The following is a 19,257-nucleotide window of genomic DNA, read 5'->3' as shown; positions in this document are numbered from 1 at the left end:
GGATAACTGCATTCTCTTAACAAGAACACCAAATAGCTTTTGCGTTTGCACTTACTGTAAACAATTGGGTTGTACCAAGATTGTACGAGATCCAACCAAGCTTTGAGCTTTTCGTGCACAGTTTTTCTAATATCTTGACCGTTGTGGAAAGCCCGCCAGGAGATGTCGTTAAGCCGACCCACCAAGACGGGTTCTGCAGCATGAATCCACAGGAACGGCTCCGGAGTGCAAGCAGCATCCTCTTTTGGAAGTGGCTTGCTCTTTTTCATGAGCTCAAGGAAATCGCGATTTGAAGGCGGCGGAGGAATGCGTTGCTGTTGCGTCAACATAGAGAGCTCCAGCAACACCCTGTCCAGGCCCTTGTTCCAGGCTTTCACATCATCGTAGATGCCGTCGACTATCCGCAACTCACGCGAACCTTTTGCAAGTTCGAAGTGGTATTTCGTGATATAATTAATGAAGCCCTCGCCATGGCCTTCAATTTCTTGGACCGATCTTGAAGTCTTTTCAAGGTATGCCTTCAGTCTTTGGAACCTCTTCTCCAGCTCTCTCCTTTCTTCGTCCATGTCTGTGTTGACACGAGAGTCTGCTTTTACCGGAGCCTGGGGCATAGTGTGGGATCTTGGGTTGGTGATGTTGTTTAGGATAGGCTTTGGTAGGAGACTCTTGCCTTGGTCGTTGCAGGGACACCACTGAGGACTGTGGAGATTCGCAAGAGGGAGGTTCAGGTAATTTTTATATGTAATGCTTGCTTCGGTCGAGTGCGCTCAGATGCAGGGCAACAAAGATTGTGAACGATATTACATTCATTGTGACGAAGCCCAAGGGCCAGTGCAATAAACGTGGTCCTTTCATAGACATCCAAAAAGTCTCCAACGCCACTTGGCAGTGAACATTTTGTGGTGTGATGTGGTACCATCGCCATCGCACAATATAATAAGGAATTGAACTTCCTTTAAAGTTGTCGACCGTCGCCACGATACAAGCGACCATAATGGTTTACACCACATACAAAGCCGAATCTTCATTATTTCATGCCAACCTGGCTCCTTGGAATTATTTGATCGATCAGTACATCAGCCACCTCGTCCTCCTGCTCCTCGTCTCCATCACCATCCTCGCCCACCCGACCTTCCGCGCCCGCCACCACAACGCCCTCGGACTCGCCCACCGCTGCTTCGCCGCCTGGACCGCTCTTGCACTCCTCTAGGCGCAAACCGTCCTCACCACAAATGCCGCCGTCCCCCCTCGCCCGCGCCCTCGCCGCCACCCCCAACCTTCCAGCTACTCCTCGTCACCACCCGACAGCATTACGCTGCTCTGGACGCCCCTATGCCTCGTCCCCCGTCCGCCCGGAGCCGCTGCTGTCCGCCCACCCCGCGCCCATCCTCCGCCTGCACTTTGCCCACACGGACACGGCCGTCCCGGGGCACCGCGGCTTACCATACCCGCCGCGGCCGGCCGGCCGGGCGTGAAACTGCGGGATCGATCGCGCTTTGTTATGCTGTGCTGTTCGAGGGCGTCGTCGTTGTCGTGCTCGTGCTCGTGCTCGTGGCGAGCGCGTAGCAGGACGGGCAGGCAGGCAGGCAGGCAGTCAAGGCAAGGCATTAGCCGCGTGGCGTGGCGTGGCGTGGCGTGTCGCGTCTTCTAGTGCCGCGCCGCATCCGGAAGACGTTTGGGGGTTGGGAGAGAGATTGTGAGGGCGGTGTGGTGTACGACGGTGATTCGCGGGAGGTTGTGGACGACACGCGGACGATGGGTGGGAGGAGGGGGGGAGGAGTGTGTTGGGTTAGTTGGGCACTATATTGGACATCGGTTGAGGTGATGAAGGGCGTAGTTACGTACGGCGCGGAAGAAGCTTTTTGATCAGTCCTGGCTCAGATGTGGCGAGGAGGTCGCGATAACCACTGGGAAACAGCCTCCGATAGTAGTAAAACAATATGAAATGGATTACTTATACTAATCAAAGGTTTTTCATGGACATAGTCGTGTAGAAACAAGTGGAGCTGCCCGGCGAACGATACGGTGAACCGTCAAAGCAAACTAATCCTGTACCTTCGCACGCCGCACTTGTCCAGCGATCTTGTGCCAGAATACATCTCCGACTGGGAAATAAAGCGGAGAAAGCAAAAAGTAAAGTTCCAAAAGAATATGTGTGGGAGCAAGATCTCTTCAACGATCGAGGTTCGTCCGAAGATGCAAATGACCGATGTTGAGCTCTTGCAGAAATTCACTGACATCGAAAAGCCTGTACTCTATTAATCAATGACGCACTTTGGGCCTTTTATGCTGCACGTACCGAAGCAGACGCAAAAACGTTGGCACAGCACACGCAAAAGTATCTGCCGTGCTACGCTGTCCCGTAAAAATGGTTGTAGTCCCTGGAATGCCTCTTACGGCCAATGGCAAGGTTGACAAGAGACACTTGCGGTCCAGCGCTCCCCAGCGCAGCCTCCAGATACTCCTGCGGAGTCGCCCAGACCTGCAGACCCCAAGGATCCGGAGAAGGGGCTCATGGTCACGACTTCGCTGTGTTCATCTTCCTCGCCAAGCTCTGTGGGGCAGCAGGAAGTAGGCCATTTCGCTCTTCCGGAGAAGAATGGCTTCCATAGGGAGCGCTGCCTCCGCCACCGTTTCTTCTCGATCGTATGGATTGCGAACCTGATTTCTATCATTGTCCTCGCCTCTAACTACTGAAAAACGAACAGTATGAGCTTCCAGAGCATGGCCACAGCCACAGCAACAAACCCGACATGCGCAGTGTTTGTTGATGCGGCAAGAGTTCTGACGGTCTAGGCTATGTCAATGACATTATCCAGCACAGTATCCTCCAGCGTCTCATATCCCGGCCTTCCCATTTCCTTGAGCAACTCCTCGGCCCTTTTCGCAGGCTCGATTTCGGCCAGATCGCATTCGACACCTGGGATATCCGCCGGGAACTCGCGATCCGGATAATGCTTCCTGTAGAAGGCGAGGAACTCATTCATCGTGTAGGTCCCCGCAAACCCGAAAATACGTTCATTCTTGACCTCGGGATGCAGCAGCGCCGCAACATGAAGACGCGCCATGTCCTTGATGTTGATCCAGTAGACTACGACATGTCGTCAGCAGCTCTCCCGCAGCAACCATGGCACGCGACACTCACACGTCGGAAACCTCTTGAAATCCGGATCGCCGGTGAAGGCCTTGGGCGCCCACTGCGAGGACGACGGGTAGCCCTGATGCTCGTGGCTGAGCGGTCTGCCAAACACGCCCGACGGCACAACTACCCACACACACCCACAGTCAGCACAGCGTCCACAAAACAACAACAACAGAAACACCCCTTACCCGTATTCACCACGACCCCCCTCTCCCTCCCCTCCTCCCCCGCCCACGCCCACACCGCCCTCTCCGCCGCCGTCTTCCCCGCCGCATACGCCGCCATGACGCTCTCCTGCGGCCCCAACCCCGCCAACCCCCCGCCCTCCACCATCCGCACCACCTCGTCATTCCACTCGTCTCCCATCACCACGCTCGCCGCCCCCGCCCCCGCGAAAGCCTCCATCCCCCTCACCGCCACCGCCGAACTCGTGCACACGACCCTCCTCACGCCCTTCTCCCTCCCCACCGCCTTCAGCACCTCCCCCATCCCCGCCACCGTCCCTTCCACCACAGCCCCGGGATCGTCACTCGTCAACATCACGCTCGCGACATGCACAACGCCCTGCACGCCACTTACCGCATCGACGAAGGCGCCGGCCGCGCTCATGTCGGGGACTTCGATGAGCGAGAAGCGACCGCCGCCGTGGCGGGTGGTGAGGAGGCGCGCTAGCCACGCGCTGCGGGTGAGGGAGCGGACGCTGCCGCGCACGTGGTGGCCGTGCGCGAGGAGGAAGTCGCAGATGTGCGAGGCGATGAGGCCGTTGGCGCCGGTGACGAGGATGGTGGAGGATGGGGGGAGGGCGGGGGGCGTGGGGAGGGTGAGGGGGATGGGGGGTGGGAGGGGTACTGGCGGTGGGGGTGGGGGAGGCATGGTGCCCCGGGTGTTGGGATGTTGTTGGTGGTGGATTGGGTGCCGCAGTCGGGGATTTTTTTTGTTTCGTCTGTTGTTGATGAGCAGATTTCCGTGGGTTTGGGATGGGGGTTGGGATGGGTTCCGTGGGTTTGGGTTTTGGTGGGGTGATGACGGGGATCCGCTTGCTGTGCCGCAAATCACGTGGGACCGGGGCGGGTGCATATTGACCTTCCCGAACTGGGAAGATGGGCGCGGGGATTCGGGAAGGCGAGGAGGAGGACTATGCGGTGGCTGTGTGTTGGGGATATGTGTATGTCTGACCACTGTGGATGGAGGGGTAAATATACGGGCTCGAATTTGGGTTATACATGGTGGTCGCAAATGGCTGCGGCATGCGCTCGTTTCGGGCATTGTCCGAGAACAATCGAAAGCAAGATTGCACATACTGAAATGGTACCGATCAAGTCGTCAATCTCTTTAAAGTTCAACTGCAAACTTTCATAACAATATTAGGAAAGATACGCTCGAATCTTTTATGAAATGCTCCAATTAGATGTCCTTGCAGTCACATGTCCATGCCATCTTAAAAGTATGCTTAACCTACACTAATGGTTTGACCGGGAAGTATGTAACCATGACTACCAATCCAAACACGTGGCATCTGCCCCTGTGCGAGCCTGCAGATCCAACACCAAGGCACTGGTAAACGCCAAGCATTTTATGCATATATCGACAAGGGTCGATTTTGAAACATCAACATCCTATGGCAAGACAGCTAAGACGCTCGACTAGATACGAATGGAGTCTTAAAAGACATATCTTGATAGAGATTACACCTTAACGTCTCTTGTCGCAATTCCATGTTTTCTGTACATCTAAATATCTTGCTTTACATTTGTCTGAGCAACACCAAATTCGTCACTCCCGATTTGACCCGCTATTGCAAACACGGAGACTCCGGGTCAGCTGGCAATAGTGCCCTATGCAATTTAATCTGCAATCCGCCGCGGAAGCTCTCACCCCCATGGCTAGTTCAAAATCAGCCTCATCTAAGAAACAATCGGCACCATTAACGCCAGCAGTAAAGACAGCTTCTGTTTCTTGCCGAAGCCGAAGCCGAAGCCAGCTCAGTTGGTTACCGAAAAACCCCAAGCTCCCTGAACCGGACGGACGTAAATCATAGAGCCCTTTGTAACACTAACCCATCTCCCGCAGTCTCGCACCACCAATCTCGACATGCCAGTAAAAGCGCCGGTGAGACGTTCTGGTGAATCGCGTGGGAGCTCGAATATGATAAGCGTAACAAATTAAACATTGGTATCTAGCAGGACGTATGTATTGCCACATTGTATATTTCCACACCTTTCCCGGTCCCAAATCAGACGACCAATTCTAAACATCTCAAAAAAAAAAAAACCAAAACGAAAGACGAGATAGAGAGCGCGCTCCATTATACACCGAAAAAAGCCTAGCACGCGCGCGGCTTCCACCACTCACACAAGTACACCCCTTTTTTGTTTATCTCCCAACCCAACCACCAGCACAACACATCTAGTTACCCCTGATCAGATCCGCCGCCTTCTCCGCGACGCCGTACACGCACGCCTGCAGATGCGCGGCGGGGATGAGCGGCATGACGCCGCTATCCACGATGCGCAAGTTCGCCGTGCCATACACAGTCAAATTCGCATCGACCACGCCGCCCAACTCCAACGGCAGCATGGACGTCGTGCCGGTGGGGTGGTACTCAGTAAAAATGCCGCCCTTGATCAGGGTCAGCAGGCGATCGTCATCAGCGACCTGCTCGGCGGTGGGGTAGTTCTCCTGCGGCTGCAGCGCCGCAAGTGCGTCAGTCTGGACGAGGCGGTGGTTGAAGCGGAAGGCCTCCATGAGGTACGCCAGGTCGATGGGGTTGCTGCCGTAGCGGGGGTCGAGGACGGGGGTGTCGAAGGGGTCGGCGGAGCGGATGCGGATCTGGCCGCGCGAGAGGGGCTTCATGATGGAGTAGGTGAAGGAGCCGGCGTTGCTGTTGAGGATCTCGAACTGGCCGCGCGACGCGTCGTTGAGGGCGGCGACGAGCAGCTCGCGCTGGCGGTCGTAGCCCGCGACGACGGTGGCGTCGAGGCCGGCGAGGAGGTGCTGGCCGGACGACTGCGAGCGCGCCCACTCGAGGACCGCGGTGAAGTTGTCCGGCGTCATGTCCTTGAGCGAGGGGAAGGCGACGCCGTTGGGCGGGCCGGCGGTCCACGGGCCCGTCGCGTCGTCGAAGAAGGCGGCGCGGTTGGCGGCCGTGTTGTCGGCGTACGCGACGGGCGCGTCGTCGTTGGCGGCGTAGTGGTTGTTGCTGGCGAGCATGTAGTGGTCCTGGTAGTTGTTGCCGACGCCCGGCAGGTCGATGCGCGAGGCGATGTCCATCGTTGCCAGGAAGTCGGCGTCGCCGACGCCCGACTGCTGCAGGATCAGAGGCGTGTGCACCGCGCCCGCCGCCAGGATGACGTCGCGGCGAGCCGTGATGGTGCGGCGGGCTGCTGAGGCGGACGCCGCGTACTCGACGCCCTGCACGCGCTGCTGGCATTGCTGGTTCGGCTGCTGGCGCTTGTTCTTCTTCGTGCTGCTGCGCTTGGCCTTGGGGGCGCCGCTGGCGTTGTCCTGGGAGCAGGAGGCGCCCGAACCGCAGTTGCAGGTGTACGAGGTGGTCGTGACCTCGTGGACCTCGACGCCCGAGTCCGGGTTCCAGTCGGCGGGCGCGGAGCTCTTGAGCAGGTCGAAGAGGTTGCCGATCTGGAACAGGTTGAACATGCCGAGCCCGCTGGCCGAGCCGTCGGTGTTGCTGACGCTGGTCGGCTTGAAGCCCCAGTGCCTGCCCCTGCCGACGGCGGCGCCCGACGCGCCCGAGTCGGTCGAGGGCGCGCTGCTGTTGGCCCACGCGGGCACCGTCATGTTGGCGTACGGGCCGGAGCCGGACGAGTGGGAGCCGGAAACGGATCCGGAGGCGGAGCCGTTGGTGGCGTGGCTGCCGGACGAAACGCCATCGACGCTAGAGCTGGACGGGGCGCTGAACGGGTTCGTGGGGTCCGACGGGTTGGCCTGGCCACTGCCACCGACCGAAGAAGAGCTGCCCGTGCCGTCCGAGCCAGTGCTGCCGGAAGAAGAGCCGGTGGGGGCAAAGGAACCGGGGGTCGAGTTGCCAGTGTCGGCGCCGTCGGCCGTGTTGCCACAGTCGGAGTTGTCGTCCCAGAGGAGGCGGGTCACGAACTGGCCGCTGGAGATGTAGAGGTTGTCACGCGAGGCGTGGGGGTCGTAGTGGACCCTGCGGGCGTCGGCACGCTGCTTGGTCTCCGGGTTGATGGACATGGGCAGGAAGGAGGCACCAGCCGTGTCACCGGCGTTGGGGTCGCCCTCGGTGGGGATGCCGAGCTCGTTGAGACCGTTGTAGAAGTGCTCGGTGCCGGTGTAGAAGTGGCCCTGGTAGCTGACGTTGACGCCGCCCTGGGCCAGGCCGTGGACCGAATCCTCACTGTGGATCTGGTACTGGGCGGCGTTCTCGGCCGAGTAGTCTGCGGAGAAGGTCTCGCTCTGATGCGAGGGTCAGCACAGTTCCCGTGATTTCCTTGGCTGGATTCCCTTACCCTCTGGAAGTACTTCATCATGGAATCCCAGCCCCAGCCCTCATCACCAATGAGGGTCGCCCAGTCGTCGTAGTCACCAATGTTTCCCCTGTTCCACAGCATGCCGTTGATCAGGGTTCCACCACCGACACCGCGGCCGAGAGGGTAGTGCCTCGTCCTGCCGTCGAGGAAAGTCTGAGCCTCGGTACCAAAGTTCCAGTCATACTGCAGATGGCCGGAGAGGGCGCCGGCCGGAGGGTTGGGGTCGTTGCCGACGAAGAAGGGCACGCGCATCCACTCTTCATCCTCGTCGACCGGGCCGGCCTCGAGCACGAGAACAGTGACCGAAGGGTCTTCGGTCAGTCTGTTGGCGACGGTGAGGCCGCTGGCACCTCCACCGACAATGATGTAGTCGTATTGGTCTAATAGGTCATCGTTGATGGGTCTGGCTTGTGATACGGCGTTGAAAAGAGAGAGTAGGGCTGCAAGCGGCAGCAGCGAGTAGTAGCGAGTCATGTTCAAGAGAGGGACAGAAAGGATTGACAGCCACACCAAAACAGAAATTAAGAGAGAGTGTACAGGGCTAGTTGACAGGGCCTGAGACAGCGGGCAGCGTGAGGGTCTTTATTCACAGGAGGCTCCGCAGCGGGCCGGCACATGACGGCATGGGCTGCAGCGCCCATTCGTATCACACCGTGGACCGAGCATGCGGTTGGCCGTTTGAGAGGCAGGCCTGAGCCAATGGCGGCGGTGCAAAGGCCGCCGGGTTTTGTCACGCCCTAGGCGCATCGTGGACGGCTGTTCCTGGCTGGAGGATGCAGCAGCCCGCGCGTGTCCTGAGCTGACAGCGATCGTCAGGAGAACAGACCCACCGCTGGCCATTGACAGCGCATCCTGCGAGCATCAGCGCCGTTCTGGGTAGGGCTTCCGAGCAATGCTCCCGCTCGCATCTGGCGTCATGCTGATCGCGCTCCAACGATCACCGCCCGCCGTTGGTGGACCAGGGCAGCCGTGGCGTAACGCGCGGCAGCACGTTGAAGTCGAAGTGGAGAGCTGCAGAGCGACCTTGAGGCGTGAAAAAGTCCTCGCGCGTCGCGGTTTCAGCTACGCCCCCCAGCCACGGCTAGCGGGCTCCGTTCCGCCACCAATGCCGGGCCCCCACGGAGCACGGCGTCCTGGAAACGGAAGCCCTACCCATGCCAATTTCCAGCGACCCGCGCATTCGGGAAGACGGCTTACCAGAAGCATGCGTCTGCGGCACCCGCTGAGCCGCCATCAGCCCTCTAGCCATCGTGACGCGACCCTCAGGCCGCCCGAGGAGCCCGACGGGCGAAACGGCCTGAACCGTGGCCAAAATAAGAAACACTCGCACAGAAAGCACCTTAAAACCTTAACCCGTCGTGTCCACCCGCGCTTTGACGTGACCCCGTGGATGCCGCAAGCGCGACTCCTCGAAGGCTTTTCCTCGGTCTTCTCGGACGGCGGCGGGCAGCAATCTCTTTTCTGGCGGTGGCCGGACGGCATCCGGCACAGCAGTCGTGCTGGAGAAAGGTCGGCAGCAATCGCAGCAAAAATACGAAAGAGGCGTCGAAGAGCTCGCGTCCAGCTGCCCGGTCGTGTCGATCTGTTTCGAACCGAAGCCTTGATCAAGACTACGCCATCACGTGATCAAGTCGGGGCCACCATCTTGCCGGATCTCGGTGAGAAAGATGCACGCGAACACGAGCACCTCCCCTCTCAGATCGGAAATTGAATCGAAGACGGTGGGCTGACGACCCAGCAGTGGCAGACGACGACAGCAGCAACCCCACGGATTTCCGCCATCAGATCCAGCGCATCAGTTATCCATTTTTTTTTCTTCCCTCAGGGCCGCCCGCCAGCTCGACTCCTCCCCGGTGGATTATTCCCTCAAGTGCGATGACGAGCTCCAGTTAGCCATGTGGGACGCGTCGTCAACCCGCAGCCCGTCGCGCCGTGCCCACCCCCTCAAAGGTCGCATCATCGAGGTCGAAGGAATGATTTACTACGCAATTCACCGCACGGCCCCACCCAGCATGCAGGTGCCCACGGCACGCCTTGATCTTTCGTGCGTTGTCATCACTGCCTCCTCAGTCATCATCATCATCATCATCACCGTTCCTCCGCCCCGTCCGTCACCTTCCTCCTTTTCTATCTCTCCTCCAGCACGATCGCCAGTTTCTGCGTCGGGACGGCGGCGACCCATTCGCGCCGCGGCGGGAGCGGCACCGGTTGAAACGAGCCGGTGGTGCTCGAATAATTCGCCGAGATGGTGGACAGGAGGCCCCGAGAGTGACGCTGCTGCTGCTGCTGTTGCTCCGGCGGGAGGAGTTGTTCGTCGACGTCGGCCGGCAGCCGGATGCGGAAATTACGGACGACGTGCGACACGGCGAGGTAGAGCTCGTAATACGAGAAACTGATGGCCAGCGCCGCCGGTCGTACGGGCGCGAGGCTGCTAGTCAGCATTATTCTCTCTACCCACACACGCACTCTCAAATATGTGGAGATTGGGGGGTGTGTGGGTGGGTTGTGAAGGAGAAGTGGGGATGTTGTGGGAAGAGAAGGAAGGGGGGGAAAAAGCTCGGCCTCTCCTACTACTTACTGTGCCCCGATGCAGACGTTCGACCCCTTCGAGAAGGGGATGTAGTACCGGTCTCTGAGCGCAACCTCGCTGCTCAGCAGCCGCCGGCCCCCGTCCGCCTCGCCCAGCCACCGGTACGGGTCGTACTCGTCCGGGTTGGGGAAGGCCGCTTTGTCGCGCAGGTACCAGATCGGGGAGGAGCTCACGACGGTCTGTCTCGCATCATACGACGCTCGCTCATAAAGTCAGCCTAGCGCTACTACTACTACGCCATGTCGGTGCCGCCACCGCGACGACGACGACGACGACACAGAACACGGGGGAAACCACGCACCCCACCCGGCACCCACACGCCCTCCAACACGACGCCTCCGTCGGGCACCACGCGCGGCAGCATGGCGGCCGCCGCGCCCGCCCACCTTACGCCTTCCTTGACGCACGCCTTCAGTTTCGGCACGGCGTCGAGACTGTTCCCGCCACTCATGGTCTGCGGGAAGCCGGCTCGCGCGAGGTCGCCGAACAGGGCGTCCTGGTACGCCGGGTTGTGCGCCAGCGCCCACATGATATGGGCGAGGGTCGCCGACGACGTGTCCGTGCCGGGGCCGAGCATCTCTTTTGCTTCGGAGAGCGCGGCGCGCGGGGACAGGCCGGATGCGGTCATGGCGTGGATGAAGTTCGGGAAGGGGGAGGAGGGGCTGCTGCTACTGTTGCTGGGTGGTGGTGGTGGCTTTGAGGAGGAGGGAGCTTGCTGGCCGGCGGCGGAAGACCACTGGCGACGAGGTTAGCATGTTCTACGTACGGCAATATCGGGGGTACGCGGGCTGCGAGATTGGCTTCTTCCTTTGGCGGCGTACGGTGTCGAAATCTCGCATGGCGCGGTGGTATGCGGTGTGCCAGCCCGTAGCGGCGTAGACAAGGTTCTCCAGCCTTTCCCAGACGAGGCAGAGACGCGGGAAGGTGGTGATCTGCTAACCACATCAGGGCGTTGTTTCTTTTTCGGTGGCCCTAACGAGGTACGTACCACTGGCATCCATGTCGCCTTTTCGTCGTTCTTGGCTACCATGGCGAGCTCCTCGCCCCTCGACCACGAGGATATGGCGCCGACGGCGGTGCCGAATCCAAACGCCGCTAATTGCATGATGCACGTCAAAACACCACTCTCAACCCAAACCACCAGTGCTGCGTACATACAGACGATATCCGCTTCCAGCGCCCGACACGCGGGGACCAAATCAACGGGCCGGCCGCGGCGCTGTTTCAAGGCGCGCACGAAAGCGTCGACGTGCCGCAGCATGAGCCCTCGCAGGTTGTCCATCTTGCTCAGGTTGAAGAGCTGGCCCATCAGCCTGCGACGTTTCGCGTGCTCTTCGGCGTCACTGTGGAAGAGAGAAAGAAAAAAAAAAAAGGCAAAATCAGCTCATGCGTGCGGACAACTGTGCGGGTGCCTGTTCGGCCTGATCGGTGCTTTTGTTCCCTACGTGATGGAGAAGAGTGCGGGGTGGCCGTCTTGCACGAATTCGCCGTAGATGCGCGGGTCCTTGGCGAACTCGCTGCGCACCTTGTGCACCTGGTCGTAGATGCTCAGAGAGTAGAAGGACACCTCGGTCGGCCCGATGCGGACTAGTGGACCTGCGTTGTTTCGCGCTCAGCATGCGGCTGGGACGGGGGCGGCGGGAGGGGGCGAACCGAGCTTTTCGTGGAGGCGGGGGAGCGCGAGGGTGATGTTGCCCGAGTGCTCTTGCGGAAAGGCCCATAGGAGGCGTGAGAACGGGGCCAGCGGGCTTGCGTTGGGCACGGCTCGAAGCGGAGAGAGGTATTTCCTCTTGATGCCCTGATATCTGTCAGTCTCGTGTCCGTCTTCTCCGTGGGTTGCGACTGACCTTGAGGATGAGGAGGGCGAAAAGCAACAGAATTGCTGCGTGAGTAGGTGACCATATCACATCCATGGCTCTCGCGTGCAAAGAGATTCCAAAACCGTGAATAAGACGAATAGACTGCCTTTCTACCTACTTTTCTACAGGAGGGAGCCGATGGGAGCACTTGGCAGGCGATTGCGTCAATTGCGCGGTCTGGCCGTCATCGTGTATCTTGCACCGTTATAGAAGCCATTGGTGTTTTGATTGGACTCCGAGATCGCAGCTTTGCCGAGGGAGGATCTGAGACCGAAGGCGCGACCGGGGCGCGTCAAAATTCGTCAATGACGCTGGCGCCTTCGCCAATTGCGTGCTGCCCGCTCCCCAGCAACATTATCATCCGCATCCGCTCGCAGAGACAAGGCATCGACGTGTCGACAAGCTTCGCCGGCGCTGACGTTAGGCCCGGACCCCGACCCCCTCCCCCCACAATGGCCCAGCACGACGCGGCCTTGGCGCCGAAGCGGGGCGAAGAGCCGCGAGTCGAGGAAACCGATTCCCAGGACGCCCAGATTCTGGTGCGTTTCTCCCGTGGCTTTTTGCTGCCTTGCTGATCGTGTCTGTAGCGCCACCTTGGATACAAGCCGGTATGATGATACCACTCTTGACGGCTCAGAGGGCTGCTTCCTGATCCGTGCAGGTGTTACATCGTACCTATAATCTCTTCCACAATTTCGCAGTTACTTTTGGTGAGTTTTTCTTTATTGTAACTACCAGATTCGTCGGGACTGACCCGCTATAGCTGCGCTGTACTTTATTGGCGGAGTGCGCGTGACATTCAGTACCGGAATCGCCGCCGGCGGGAACCTTGCCTACTGGTGCGCAACAAGACTGCCCTCCGTTTCAGGAACCTTTTGCTAACACCATCCAGGACGAGTTTCATCGTCACCTGCGTCTTTACCTTCATCACCGCAGCCGTCATCGCCGAGACATGCTCTTCGCTCCCCCTGGCCGGATCCATCTACCTGTGGGCTGCCGAAGCCGGTGGTCCTCGCTTCGGTAGACTCTTTGGGTTCGTTGTAGCTTGGTGGAGCACGACGGCATGGACAACCTTCTGCGCTAGTAAGCCATTTGCAGTCCAAACATGCACCTCCGCTGACATTGCCCAGGCAACACCCAGGCCGCGGTCAACTACATGCTCTCGGTATGAGTTGATGTGTCCAACTTCAACTACTTACCATACTAATCCCGCCGCAGGAAATCGTAGTCTTCGACCTAGACTTCCCGTCGGATGCATCCAGCGTCAAGTTCCGGGCAGTCCAATGGATCTGCACCGAAGTCCTCCTCGCCGTCGCCGCCATCGCCAACCTCCTCCCACGCAAGTTGCCCGCACCACCCTCCCCCCGCAACCACTGACAACGAAAAAAAAAAAACAGCGCGCTACTTCCGCTGGGTCTTCTACGCGTCGTCCTTCACCGTCGTCCTCGACTTCGTCATGAACCTGATCTGGCTGCCCATCGGCACCGCCAACACGTACGGCTTCCGGTCGACGCACGACGCCTTCATGACGACGTACAACGGCACGGGCGCGCCCGCGGGCTGGAACTGGTGCCTCTCGTACCTGGCCACGGCCGGCATCCTCATCGGCTTCGACGCGTCCGGCCACGTCGCCGAGGAGACGCGCAACGCCTCCGTCTCGGCCGCCCGCGGCATCTTCTGGAGCACCGTCGTCAGCGGCCTCGGCGGCTTCGTCGTCGTCATCCTGTTCCTGTTCTGCGTCGTAAGCAATTTCATGCCCTCCCTCCCAACCAACCCCCCGCCGACGTACTGACACGGGGGTAACAAAACAAAACAACAGCCCGACGCCGACACCCTCTTCTCCTTCGGCGGCGCGCAGCCCTTCGTCCCGCTCTACGCCGCCGTCCTCGGGCGCGGCGGCCACATCGCCATGAACATCGTCTGCATCACCGCGCTCTGGTTCAACACGGCCATCGCCATCATCGCCGCCTCGCGGCTCGTCTTCGCCGTCGCCCGCGACGGCGTCCTGCCCTTCTCATCGTGGGTCGCCCGCGTCGACGCCACCACCGGGCAGCCGCACAACGCCGTGCTCGTGGTGTGGGGCGTGGCCGCGCTCGTGACGTGCAGCATCCTGCCGTCCGCCGTCGCCTTCACGTCGCTCGTGTCGGCGGCGGGCGTGCCGTCGGCGGCGGCGTACGGGCTGATTTGCCTCGGGCGCTTGACGCTGACGCCGACGACGTGGCCGAAGCCAAGGTGGAGCTTGGGGCGGTGGAGTCGGCCGTGTCAGGTTGTGGGGGTGTTGTGGAATGGGTGGGTTGTGGCGGTCTTGTTCAGCCCGTATGAGTGGCCTGTTTCTGCGGACACGTTGAATTATGCACCGGTTATTATGGCGATTGTGACGGTTTTTGGGCTGCTGAGTTGGTGGTGGGTTCCCGCGGAGAGGTGGTTGCCTAGTCAGCGGATTAGGGAGGTGTTGGAGGCGGATGAGAGGGATGGTGGTGGTGGTGGTGGCGGTGGTGGTGCGCAGGGGGAGATGGAGGGGGAGATCAGGGAGGGGGAGCGGTGATGTATAGGGGGAGGAAGAGGAAGGAGTTGGGGGGATGAGTTGAGGGTCAATGGGTGGGCGGGGTTGTAAATGTGTAGGTCTGCGTTGCGGATGGAAGGGTTGGAGAAGAGCGGCGATCTGTGTTCAACATTTGGCGGGAAAGGGAAAAGTGGCAAGCTTCACACTGCGCTCCAAAGTGTCTTGCTATTCAAAAGACATCGAAGTCCGTCCTACTTTCCTTCTTCGTGACACGTATCACGTGTCGTTCGGCTTATCTGCCTGCAACACCGGCAGTCGCATCTATTACCAAATCCGGTTAACTGGCTGGCCTGAACAGGAAAGTGGGGGCTGGTGCTACATGCTGACGATAGATATGTATACTGCTAACTCAGCGCGCGGAGCTCAGGACTTCCAGGTTATGATTGCACTTTGCTATAGTAGTCGTTATGCAGCAGAAGACTCGCAAGCAATGCCGTTTCAGGCAAGGCATGCGCCTGCCAGGGGGAGCTGACGCGCTTGACCAATAATGCAGGGCAAAGTAGGAGAGACATTCTTCCGGAAGGATCCGCACACCTCCAGCCCCAGGCTCCAACACGATTCCGCCGGAAAGGTTTACGTCCGCCGGAAGGGTTTACGCTTAAATCCACCTTCTCGGACCAACACTCCAGGCCGCGATCCTTTGTTGTTGTCGATGCATCGGTGTTAAGCGGGCAGATGCGATAAATCCGTTGCGCGGGATCAGGCGCCAGCCCCGTCATAGCGCGTAGCGGGGCAATCCTTCACTGCGCTTATACGTGTATATAAGAACGCGGAGGATAATGTACGTCCAACTCACAAAACAAAACCTCTTTACGCATTCGAAAAAGACGTACATACAACAACAGCCTCAACCATGCCTCAGCTCCACGGCAAAGAAGTCGGAAGAATCGGCTACGGCCTGATGGGTGCGTACGCAGATCGAGCCTCCATCACCCTCTCTCACTCATTCAACTCGTCCGGGGGACGGGAGCTTCCACTAACTCGGTTTCTCTCCCCGCAGGCCTGACGATGCGCGAACTGCCCGAGGAGCAGACGTTCGCGGCGATGCGCAAGGCGCTCGAAAAGGGCTGCAACGCGTGGAACGGCGGCGAGTTCTACGGCACGCCCGAGCACAACTCGCTCACGCTGCTTTCGAAGTACTTCGCCGCGTACCCCGACGACGCCGCCAAAGTCTCTCTCAACATCAAGGGGTGCGTGCTGCCGGGCTTGAAGATCAACGCGAGCAAGGAGCAGGTGGTCAAGAGCGTGGACAACTGCGTCTCGATGCTCGGCGGCGCCAAGAAGATCGACGTCTTCGAGCCCGCGCGCCGCGACGGCGACGTGCCGCTGGAGGAGACGCTGGGGGCGTTCCAGGAGCTGGTGGCGCAGGGCAAGATCGGGGGCGTGGCGCTGAGCGAGGTCAGCGCGCGGTCGATCCGCGAGGCGGCCAAGATTGCGCGGATCGAGTCCGTCGAGATCGAGCTGAGCCTGTGGCAGACGGAGCCGCTCACCAACGGCATCGTGCAGGCGTGCAAGGAGCTGGACATCCCCATCCTCGCGTAAGTTTTTCTCGTCGTCCCCCTCTTTCCCGGCCGCCGGGGAGGTCTTGTGTGTGTGCGTGGTGCTGATTTTTGGTTTCGATGCAGGTACGGTCCGGTGGGCCAGGGCATGCTGGCGGGCAAGTACAAGACGTTCGACGACCTGCCCGCGGACGACTACAAGCGGCAGTTCCCGCGCTTCCAGCCCGGCAACTTCGAGAAGAACATCGAGCTCGTCCGCACCCTGGAGAAGTTCGCGGCAAGGAAGCAGTGCACCCCCGCCCAGCTCGCCATCAACTGGCTGCTGGCGCTCTCGGACCGCCCCGACATGCCCGTCATCATCCCCATCCCCGGCGCGACTACGGCTGAGCGCGTCGAGGAGAACTCGACTATTGTCGACTTGACTGAAGACGAGATGAAGGAGATTGACGAGATCCTGAAGAGCTTCGAGATCGTCGGGACGAGGTACCCGGAGCATGCCATGCACATGACGAACACTTGAAAGAAGGATAAGGGCGGGATTTTCAGGCACGAGGGGCTGGTCGGGGTCTTGCCGGGGTGGGATATGCTTTGCTTGTTGACGGCGCGGGGAAATTGGGGGCCACGGTGGGTGACAAAGACATTGCCTACCCGGATCTGCCTCATAGAACACTTCTATATGTGATGGATAGTTAAATATAATTTCATACTCGTGCATTTACATCTAGATGTTATATCGAACCACCTACCTAAATATTCTGTTTCGGAATCTATATGTAAGGCACATGCGGGTGGGCAAGTTCTTTTGTCACCCGCCGTGAGGCTGTGCCGGGGGGTTTTTTTTTTTTAGCCCCCAGCATGCGGACCCCATGCATTCCCCTGCTTAAGTCCGTCTAACGGCGCGCCCCGATTCGCTGGCATCGCTCCCGCCGTCGGCGCCGTGGCTGTAGCTAGTGGAAGCCCGAGTTACATTCAATAAACACCCCGCCTTGCATGCTAACAGGTGCGCTCACCTCAATTGGTACCTTGCACGCGGCCCCTCCACGGATTACACACCGTTGCTGTAGGCTTTTGCTTCTAGCCGCCTAAACTCATTACGGCGCCATGAATCGTGCCACGCTGCCTCCGCAACACAAAACATCTGCGGTACCGCCATCGTGGCCGCCATTACTCTTTCAAACGGTGCCGTAGTCGATCTCCCGGTCATGCATATCTCTATCATCGTCTGCCTGCTCGCCTCGAGCGCGGCCGCTCAGGTTACACCCGTGCGAAATATGGCTTCCACCGAGCAGCATAAATGCCGGAAGCGTGCTAACCATTGGTATAGCCGCCGGAGGGCCGGACGGAGGTTGATGTCGGCGGGACGGCGGCGGCGACCCTGGCTGCTGCCGCCGCCGCTGCGGCAGGTGTTGGCTCTGCTGCGGCTGCTACTGCTGGAGCGGCACCTTCGACGGCTGCGGGAGCTCGCGCGGCTCAGTCGGGCTGTGGAGTGGTTTGGATGATGCTCGTAAGCACTGTTGTGTTGCTTGTGGATGCTTAATCATTTTATGAGGCAGTAATGTTAGCGGGAAAGAAGATAAATGTTTACGATTAGGTATAATGAGACTTGATTTGGGAACTGAAACCAATCCTTGTTTTCAATGCCGAGTCCAGGCTCCAGACACCTAGCCTATCGAGACACCGTTGTCCGATTGCCATTGGTAAAGCTAATTGACGCTCTGGTATATAGAAGTTGTCTCCAAAGTATAAAGATACGCATGATGATATGAATCTGCACTTCCAGGGCCTCTGAGCTTAGACGGTCAAGACAATACTTTTTTTCGACGCTACTGGCAAGAGGACTAGAGGCATATGGGTCCTCTGCCTAAAGGGACCAAGCTCCTCGAACCAGATCCGCTCAATGCAGTTTCCGTTCTCGTCCGAAACGATCCCGTTGTGGTGCTCAATCAGAAAAACAATAGTAGATAACAACGTCCTGATGTCGCTGCCGTCGAAAAGTGATGCGACGTTGGAGGGTCCGCGGAAAAACACGTTGAGGAAGCGAAGCGCGAGAAGCTCCATGTCGGCAGCCGTAGCAGAAAAGGCCCTGAAGAAGTCAAGCACGTACAACAAAAGATCTCGCTGTATGGGATGCAACGAGTCCATGAGCCTGCGGTACATGGCGAGCTTCTTGGCTTCCGAGAGGCCGCTGTTTGCTTTACATGGAATGCAGAATGACTCGTGGAATTCGAACGGGATCAGCGGATCGGCGAGATGCCTCAAGAAGTAGAGGAGCAGAATTGCGGCATCTTGCGCGGTAAATGGCGGCCATTCTTGGGCAAGGCCGAAATGGGGGGCCGTCTCGAAGCGCTTTTTGAGAATGTCGAAATTGTCGTCCCCCTCTGGGATATGGAAATCCACGAGCTGTCCGTGACCTGCGATTGGGAGAATGAGCCTCGCTTCTCAGCTACCTTAAAAGATATGTCTTACCCGCGATTTTCAGAAATTTGACGCATTCGACAACGACTATCGGCAAGTAGGCAACGCTGGTTTCTTTTGAGGCTCCCGTAGAAGACTGTACGCTCACACCGGTAAAAACACATTGCTGAAGGCGACTTCCAAATATGGGGCGGGAGGATGGTTGCGGGTGTTGGGCTTGCCAGCTTTGAATCGAAAAAGGTGATAGCTTGGTGTGCTCCTTGTAAGGTTTGAGAGACTGTTCAAAATGTTCGTTGGTAGTCTTTCCTCCAGATCCGCCTCGGCTTCGTACAAGCCGCCACCATGCTCCTTGTGGCGGACTGTTGGCCTTTTGGGATGGCAATTGCATGGAGCTGATTGTCTTTCGCAGAAGTGCTCGAGATCGAGGCTTGGTCGCTGCTTTTGTTGGTGGTGAGTCCGGCCTTCCGTCGCCGTGGCTGTCCTGGCTTGCCGAGTATTCTACTTCCATGCTGCTGGGCTGTATTTCCGGTCTATTCCTTGCCATATCCACAAGAAATAGACCCGGCTCAGTGGCAGCTTTTGAGAAGACTATGGTAGGTCGCCGGCTTTGATGTGACGGATTCGTATGATCTGCGAGACTACTTTTGCCAGTTGCATCATCAGGCGCTGATAAGTTCTTGTTCA

General features: G+C 58.8%; 5 protein-coding genes across 5 annotated transcripts; 3 read left to right on the top strand and 2 right to left on the bottom strand.

The window, feature by feature from the left end:
• Positions 1-5,548: 5,548 nt before the first annotated feature.
• On the bottom strand, positions 5,549-7,644 carry SLS55_004981 (uncharacterized protein; the record flags this gene model as incomplete). The annotated part of the gene is made up of 2 exons (XM_066776432.1): positions 5,549-7,571; positions 7,640-7,644. The coding sequence occupies 2 exons, from the start codon at positions 7,642-7,644 to the stop codon at positions 5,549-5,551; spliced, it is 2,028 nt and encodes a 675-aa protein (XP_066634313.1).
• A 2,825-nt stretch (positions 7,645-10,469) lies between these two features.
• SLS55_004980 (uncharacterized protein) lies at positions 10,470-11,234 on the bottom strand (the record flags this gene model as incomplete). The annotated part of the gene is made up of 2 exons (XM_066776431.1): positions 10,470-10,973; positions 11,226-11,234. 2 exons carry the CDS (start codon positions 11,232-11,234, stop codon positions 10,470-10,472), a joined length of 513 nt encoding a protein of 170 aa, XP_066634312.1.
• A 2,029-nt stretch (positions 11,235-13,263) lies between these two features.
• On the top strand, positions 13,264-13,888 carry SLS55_004979 (uncharacterized protein; the record flags this gene model as incomplete). Its single annotated transcript, XM_066776430.1, has 2 exons — positions 13,264-13,267; positions 13,494-13,888. 2 exons carry the CDS (start codon positions 13,264-13,266, stop codon positions 13,886-13,888), a joined length of 399 nt encoding a protein of 132 aa, XP_066634311.1.
• A 1,672-nt stretch (positions 13,889-15,560) lies between these two features.
• SLS55_004978 (uncharacterized protein) lies at positions 15,561-16,201 on the top strand (the record flags this gene model as incomplete). Its single annotated transcript, XM_066776429.1, has 2 exons — positions 15,561-15,564; positions 15,660-16,201. 2 exons carry the CDS (start codon positions 15,561-15,563, stop codon positions 16,199-16,201), a joined length of 546 nt encoding a protein of 181 aa, XP_066634310.1.
• Positions 16,202-16,278: 77 nt separating this feature from the next.
• On the top strand, positions 16,279-16,678 carry SLS55_004977 (uncharacterized protein; the record flags this gene model as incomplete). Its single annotated transcript, XM_066776428.1, is given in 2 exon segments — positions 16,279-16,284; positions 16,304-16,678. 2 exon segments carry the CDS (start codon positions 16,279-16,281, stop codon positions 16,676-16,678), a joined length of 381 nt encoding a protein of 126 aa, XP_066634309.1.
• Between the last annotated feature and the right edge of the window lie 2,579 nt (positions 16,679-19,257).

The sequence above is a fragment of the Diplodia seriata genome (assembly GCF_021436955.1).
Source record: "Diplodia seriata strain FDS-637 chromosome Unknown scaffold_4, whole genome shotgun sequence".
NCBI lineage: Eukaryota > Fungi > Ascomycota > Dothideomycetes > Botryosphaeriales > Botryosphaeriaceae > Diplodia > Diplodia seriata.
This window is presented reverse-complemented; position numbering and strand designations above follow the sequence as displayed.